This window comes from Andrena cerasifolii, chromosome 11 (genome assembly GCF_050908995.1).
Source record: "Andrena cerasifolii isolate SP2316 chromosome 11, iyAndCera1_principal, whole genome shotgun sequence".
NCBI classification, from domain to species: Eukaryota; Metazoa; Arthropoda; class Insecta; order Hymenoptera; family Andrenidae; genus Andrena; species Andrena cerasifolii.
Window position 1 is genome coordinate 12,852,111 of NC_135128.1, and position 7,793 is coordinate 12,859,903.

The 7,793-nt window shown below is 42.3% G+C and overlaps 1 protein-coding gene across 2 annotated transcripts; it reads right to left on the reverse strand.

The window, feature by feature from the left end:
- Positions 1 to 1,339: 1,339 nt before the first annotated feature.
- LOC143374612 (WD repeat, SAM and U-box domain-containing protein 1) lies at positions 1,340 to 7,380 on the reverse strand. Of its 2 annotated transcripts, XM_076822849.1 has the most exons (19): positions 6,915 to 7,380; positions 6,449 to 6,596; positions 6,140 to 6,367; positions 5,909 to 6,080; positions 5,692 to 5,837; positions 5,353 to 5,579; positions 4,990 to 5,228; positions 4,813 to 4,903; positions 4,601 to 4,710; positions 4,350 to 4,492; positions 3,990 to 4,203; positions 3,772 to 3,914; positions 3,328 to 3,536; positions 2,927 to 3,198; positions 2,674 to 2,764; positions 2,469 to 2,563; positions 2,236 to 2,397; positions 1,961 to 2,108; positions 1,340 to 1,879 (listed from the first exon to the last, which is right to left on the reverse strand). In XM_076822849.1, exons 3-19 carry the CDS (start codon positions 6,253 to 6,255, stop codon positions 1,716 to 1,718), a joined length of 2,742 nt encoding a protein of 913 aa, XP_076678964.1. In that variant the 5' UTR covers positions 6,256 to 6,367; positions 6,449 to 6,596; positions 6,915 to 7,380; the 3' UTR covers positions 1,340 to 1,715. The 2 variants fall into 2 exon arrangements, with proteins under 2 accessions (XP_076678964.1, XP_076678965.1); XM_076822850.1 differs by lacking the exons at positions 6,449 to 6,596; positions 6,915 to 7,380 and having other exon boundaries at positions 5,692 to 5,833; positions 6,140 to 6,281.
- Positions 7,381 to 7,793: the final 413 nt, after the last annotated feature.

Genomic DNA, 7,793 nt, shown 5'->3' on the forward strand with positions numbered 1-7,793 from the left:
AGATGCTCGGGCACGATACATTCGCCTGTGCAAATTGTCGGGTTTGTGGTGGGTGCGCCTGTTGCAGCTGCATGTGATTTAATTGCGAGGCGGGCTGCTGTGAGTCTGACTCCTCAGACGCGGCCCCGAGCGGGGAACTCCCGTTAATGAGGGGGCTGGATGAATGGTGGTCGCGTATTAGCGTTTTGTCTGTGCAACTGCAATGCGTGAGTGTATCGAGCAGCGACAGCGAATCCGTGTCCGTTTGTCAATTCTTTTTCTATCTCTGCAATGAGATACTTAGAGTCTATTTGTCACTCGAAAGGAATGCAAGCGTACCTCTAAAATATGCGAAAGAAATTGTAATGGCATATATGTAGAAAGATCGACGAGAACCTATCGCCTATCTTTCTTATCAGCGCATGCTAACCCTTTGGACTTTAAAGTGAAGTCTTTGGAAAGAATTCTAGTAGTCGTTTACCTTCTACTGCAATCACAGTCCTAAGGGTTAGTATACCGAAGCATAGTCTGTTATGCTTCCTCTGCAAAAACTAATTGTAGAGTATTGTGTGTGCTGCGAAACTTAGAAAATTTAGCCAGGCAAGTCTAGTTTTAAGCGCATCATCGAAACATTCGCCGAGGGATTCGCCAAGGTTTGCTCTGGTGAATTCTTTAATAAAGAATTCACTAAGAGATTCATTGCTGGTTTCAGGGAAGTATTATATCTGGGGTAGGATTTACTAACACTGTAGAGTAGAATAGAAATTATTTTCTGGCATTCCATGCCATTAGCGCCCGATGAGGCTGCTTCTTTTTCCTATTACAATTCGAAATTATTATCATGCGCCCAAACAGGCTGCTGTATTTTTTAATTAAAATTGAAAAGGATGATACCTGGTGATGGTATATTAGAATTAAAAAGCATTAGGCGCCCAAGGAGACTACTAATTTCATACATTAAAATTGAAAAACCTTAGACGCCCGAAGAGGCCACTCCTTTTTCCTATCAGACTAAATCAGAATTAAATATTGAGCGCCCAATGTGGCTGCTGGAATTTTTTCTCAAAGTCGGAATTGCGTGGTGCCTTGCAATTTAAAGGAAACTTTTTCGAACTTGTGTTAATACAAATTGTCTGTTTCAGTGATAGTGTTTATTCGCAAGTAAAACTTTTGTACAAATAGGACTTGACTCGAGATTTCAACTTTTAACTTACATGGAATTTACTTGACGCGAATACACTCCATTTTATTACCATTTCGTTTGGAAACAGAAAAGTTTGGACTGTTGTCCAAATGGTGGGGAATTTTTCATAGCATTCAATTGCAATTTAAGTAAATTCCCGGAGAGAAGCATCGAGTGTTTCATCATTGTATGTATATATTGTTAGATATTTACAAAAAGTTTACAAATATATTAATCAATTTCTATGGGTGTTCCGAGTGTAATAGCGCAAGTACAAACACACCGTATTTTCCAATAATTCTTTGTGCGCACATTTAACGTTAATCATCTCATAATGTTACGCGTACGCTTCGGTGTACGTGTAATGTGTATACAATTTTCTTCACATATCTTTGTATTAGTATATAAACCAACGTCACTCGCAGTGCATAAAGTGCTTAATTACCGAAAGGTAGATATGTATGTATGTATGGCGTTTCAGGAAATAGTCTTTCGCCCGTTCGCATAAAAATTCAAATCACGATTTACACACCATGGATTGCCAAGTTCGTATTTAAGACAGAGGTCGGTTTCCATGAAGAAAAGTGTATATCGTATTTCTGAGCATTACATTTGGCGTAAATGAAGTGTCTCGAAGAGATTCGTTGGTCATCGGACTAGTGTACTTTCCACATAAAAACCATTCGTTAATAGCCGCTCTCTCGTACGTAAATCCATCTGAAGCGATGAAACTGTTTGGTTATAGCACATAATGTTGTTGCGACGTACGAATGTACGGACATAATAATGCATCCTTACCGGAGCATCGAACTGGTTCTTTCATTATCTCGTGTGTGATGGGACATAAAAATTCGTGCGGGGTTTCAGCATCGTCTAAGACAACTTGTAAAGCATTGCCATCTTCGCGTTTCAACCAATAGAGTTGAGTCTTGAACATTTCAGCTGCCTGAAAGCATCAATCAATGATTATAGAAAGCGTAATAGCGTTCTAATCGTGATCTAATCGATTGTCCACAGTCCACACACACTATTAGATAGGTATGTAAACTAAATACAAGAGATCTACGCCATACTTCTCCATCTTGTTCGATTTCTAGCCGCCTCGTTAATTCGTCTTCCGATACCGTAAGTAATTGCCGCCCACTCAGAGAAATTACGCAGGCTTTCCTCGTTAACGTTGATAATCCTATTTCATTTAGCCATTTCAAGGTATCGTCCACCCTCCAATCCGCAACCTTAAGCATCGCGAATTTCGCGTGTCCAGAATAATTCATTATGTTTCTCGTGCGCGTCTTTTCTCAGTTACCTTTTTACTGTGGTGCCTCAAGTTATCGATTAGGATATTTTGTGAAATTAATTGCCGAGGTATTTTCCAGATTATAGCGGTTTTGTCCAGTGCACCTGCTCGTTCGGGATAGTGGTTGTTATTAATGAAACAGGGCAACACGTACGACAGTTATAGAATGCCTATCTGATATAATACAATAGATACTTAAATAATGAATTAGGACCTGTAATAAAAAGAGACGTATCTTGAGAAAAAGCACAGGCAGTTACAAGACTTTCGTGCTCTTCCAGCACGTACAAGCAAGCTCCGGAATACTAAAATCACATTGTTTTTTTTTTTAATTTTAATAAAAATTGAAGCATGGAAATGAACATAAATACCTGCGTATAACCGACGATCGATACATTTATTTCGTATAGTCGGTATGCTTCTGCGAAAACGAAGAGGGGAGGAAAAGCAATAGATCGTCCACTTACCACGCTCCATATACGTGCCGTTCTATCCGTAGCTACGCTTCCCAAGGTTTCCCCTTGAGTCGGTGAGAACCGAACACAGGTCACGTTACCTCCATGCCCAGTCAAAGCCTTTGGTTCTTCGTAACGAATATCGTTATCGTTGCTCCTAGTGCCTCTCGCTGTCATTTCATTTTCCTTATCAATCGTTATTTGCCACAATTTTACTAAAGAGTCGTTACCACTAGTTGCAAGTAGATAGGATCGCTTGTCGTTACTTGTATCAATTCTTCTTCCTACGTTTCCAAGTGAGACGATAAATTTTTTTTACATAAGTATGTAGAAGTGCGTATGCACCTACTTATCCACCTACTATTTCAATATGTCGCGTCGCGCGTCGCCGCGCATTAGGTACCTCTACTTACCAGCGAGTATAACATTAGAAGTAGGGCTGAAATCGCATCCCTGGACACCCAAGTCGTGTGCTTCTTCACATATCATCAAGGCGGCACAAGTTTTGTCGTCGACGATATCGAACAGCCTCCAAGTTCCCTCGTTGCAGGCCGTAACCAAATAACGGGAATCGTGCGTAAATGCGATCGCGTTCACTGCATCGGAATGACCTCTGAAAACACTGTGTGGTGCCGTTCGACGACTTAATAATAATACGACCACGCTACTGGTTGTTGCGTTATACGAATACTCGTTATGTAGGTACGTAATATGTAGGCACAATATGTAATATGTGAGATTTGGGCGTTTTCTCAAGTACACTACCGATCGGTATTCCAAGAATACATATCTTGGGTACATTTTTCTATCAGTCAGGCTCGATAGTGTTGCGCGCGAAAAGTGTAAAAATCATGTACCAAAGTTCTTCCTGATTGTTCACATCCCACAAAGTCGTCCTTTCGTCGTCTCCCGCTGTGGCAATCTTTGTACCATCCGGCGACCATCGACAAACACGAATGCCGGATCCTGAATTCACGAAAGATTTTGCTTGACACCCGTTCTGCCGGAGAATAATGTGACAATATAATAAAAGAAGATTACCCACCGCGATAATTGAACATTTTACACGCATTACCTCGACATTCCATACGATGGCTGTGCCGTCCAACGAGCAAGATGCAAGCATACTACCGCATGGACTAAATTCCACGTGATTTATGCTGTATTTATGACCATCCAACGGACTGTAAGGCTTCTCCTGACATTTCATACCGACGACGGAATCCTCTGCCTCTGCCACTGCCTCTGCTTCTTCCTCTTCGAGGCTCCAAACGCGTACTAGCTTGTCTCTAAATTAGCACAACTAGATGGTCATGTCTATGATACGCGTGTCGAATCCACGCATACTATCCTTTATTCCCACTTTTTCTCTCTTTTACGTGAACAACAGTTTAAATAGATGTGTGTGTGTGTGTACGTGTGTGTATCGACTAACCCAGATCCCGAGGCAACCAGACGATTTCCGGAAAACGCAACGCTGTTTATCACGCCTGTGTGTTCTTCCAGTCTTTGAACCAATCGTACGTCGTTGGTCGATGTCTCGGCGTTTTTCATCACGTCCTGCTCGTACTTGATGCCCTACCATTGGAACAGAGAGATGGTAGATTGATTATCATTGATACTTGTTGAAGTAACAAACGGTTAGATTCGTTTGAAATCATACGAGTACACGATAATATTACGTACATGTTTGTCATCTTCTAAAAACAACGTGGGTACGAAGCGCCGCTTAAGTTCCGAATCGAGGCACAGGGTTCCCGTTAAATCCCAAACAATGACAGATTTATCGTTGGATCCTGGAACATTGATTGTTTGTACGGGTACCTATTTGAGAACAAAATATCGTAGACGCGCGTCGAATTCTCTGCTTGATCGCAGGAGATTAGGTACCTACTTACCAGTCGCTATTAAATTCCCGTCTCTCGAGAATGCGCAGCATGCTACATATCTGTTGTGTCCAGACATTATTGCCATTACCTTTCCAGTACTCTGGAAATAAATTATGGACAAATGTATCGCGCGTCGCGAGCCGCCTCGTATGGCCTGCACTTGAGTAGTAGTAGTTGTACCCCTACCGTTTCCCAAATGACTGTTGTCTTATCGAGACCGCTGCTAACGACGTACAATCCGTTGGCGCTGAATCGAACGCAAGTTAAGGCACTACTGTGTTTCTCCATGATTCTGCAGATGATTATTTTGGCAGTGAATGGCTGAATCTCGCGCTTCGATTGTACCACGGTTATCTCCCACAGTTTCACCTCATGGTCGTTACCACAAGTAACCAGTTGATATAATTTCGTCAACGGCTCGTTACCTAGGTACACACACACACACACACACGAACCGCATGCTCTCACGTATGTAGGTATACGCACGGTAGGGAATCACGTGCCTACGCGGGGGTAGCAGGTTTTTGTTCTGTAAAAGACTGGACGTACTTGTAATCTGTTGAGAATTGGAAAAGTCACACGAGACAACGCCAAGGTCATGAGCATCGTCTACCCAGTCAAGAGCGGTGATGGTCCGGTTATCGGAAACGCACGGGTCGATAATATCGGCAGTGGAGAATAATTTCAAGACACCAAAAGTGCAAGACGTAATTAACCAGCTGGTATCCGGCGAAAAGCATACACATTGTACAGCGCTTTCGTGTTTCTGAAAACACCTAAACGCCAAAACACAGAGATGATCATCATTAAACCGACCGTCATCGTGTGTTTCAATGTTGTAAACTACATAGGTAGATATCTACGCGTTAAAATACGCATTTTTCTTGCCTGATTAAACTACGTCGAACCAAGTCCCAGAGGCAGACTTGCCCACTATCCCCGGCGGTTACGAGTAGCGTCGAGTCCGATGAGAACCGACAGACTCTTACCGCTTCTCCCCCCACTTGAACCATGGCGTGAATTTTCGATCCTGTCTGCGGAGCAAATAGACACCGCACGCTCGTTAAACGCGAAATCGCTCTTCGAGTAGGTTACAGCGACTTACGCGTAAATTCCAGAGTAACGTTGTACCATCTATACTGGCCGAAGCCAACATTGTGGACTGAGGGCTCACTTTCACCGATGTAATTCCATATTTGTGTCCTAGCAGTGGCGAAAAATACGCTTCTACGTATCCGCTGCCTGGCCGCCATTGCCAAACTCTAACGCGTTTGTCTCTGAAAATGAAATAATTACACAATTACTGTGTCTCTTTAGGTGCAAGTTAGTTCCTTACCCCGATCCAGTCACCAATACACAATCGCTAGCAAAATCGACACTCGTCACGTCGCTCGTATGAATCGTTAAAGTTTGAAGAGCTTGTACGTCACCTATCGCGGTGGCGGTACTCATGTTTAAATAAAGAAGCGGCGTTATCGACCCCAATTCGTCAGCAGGTTGTACGAACAGAGATGGGCTCGTCGTAGATGAAATCGTATTTCGCAATTTCTAAAACTCCTGTTGTCTAGAAGTGGTGAGAAAACTTGATATACCACGTACTTGGAATGTTTCTTAAACGTTTTAGTTTAATAAAAGGAACACGCACCTATGCACGTGAATGCAGACCGTTCGCAGTAGTCAAAGAATAGTAGTGCTCGGCACGGAGAGGGTACGTGGTTGAAGGAAGTGTGGAAACTTGGAGACCTTGGCATTGATTAGCGTTGTACGTATGTATGCATTTCGTCAACGTGGCTCTATTGTACAGGACACGATAGTCCAAGGTATAATATATATATATATACACACACACACAATCTACAATTACGTGACCGTAATTCTTAATTTCTCGATGGAATCGTTAAAACGTAAAAATGGTTTTATGTAAAAAGAAAAAATTTTATCCGAGCGAAAGGAATTAATAAAAATACTCATATATTTATACGCTATAGCAAATAGCTCGCGCGCGTATCTATAGGTGTATAGCTGAAGATTCAGCCATTTCGAAGGAAGATAAAAACGGAATGAATACGGAAAAGAAATGAAAGGAACTAGAGTGTACTGCTCGTACTTACATTACTGAACGGCATATGTATGACCTAGGTAGGTATCCGTTTACATACATCGAATTATCGTACTACGTTGGTTTCTCAAAAGAGTCAAGAAAAACAAAACGCGTAAACTCAACACGTTGTAATTTCATTCGTGTACATTCGTTTGATCCACGTTACGTACTGCATCGTAAACGATGAAACTCGTCCATGCGAACTTGGGTTACTACTTAAGCGCAACTTTTTCGAGCAAAGCATCGTACCATTGCGTCGGTGCGAAGCGCTGGACGCATGTCACCTTATAGTCGATAATAATCGATAGCACAGGAATTAGGGAGGAGGGAGAGAAACGGATGCATCTTTTCTTCTTCTTCTTCTTTCCTTTCTACGGCAATATTAATAATATATCTCGGACGGATGTCACGTAAATTATAGTTCTACAAATTTTGAATGTTGGAAGATTCGAGGAAAGCACACATCGCGTAATTTTCAGTGCGAATCATCGAGATGCGTCAACCATCGCGTACGTACACGAACGACAGATATGTGAGATACAATTTTTCTTTTTCCATTCAGAGTAGTAGCGCAGACGAGGTATAGGATAGACCTATCACCTTATGGATGTTCGTGTCGCCACCCAAACTGTGTTACCGACCCATAATTTGAGGACTGAATTTAGCGACCTCTGTTCATGAACAGCGGCCAACTCAAGAACTACTCTGAAATGTGTTGAATTACTTAAATATGTTGCGTGCTTGTATACGTGTGACTTGTTTAGAGTGAGAGTTTAACATGGAGGGCGGGCTTTCGGTAAGCTATGCTTTGGCTCGGTTTGTCAACGACTCACGCGGATTTCTCTCCGAAAATCCATTTCGGGGATCAAGACACTATGACGCTTAGAAA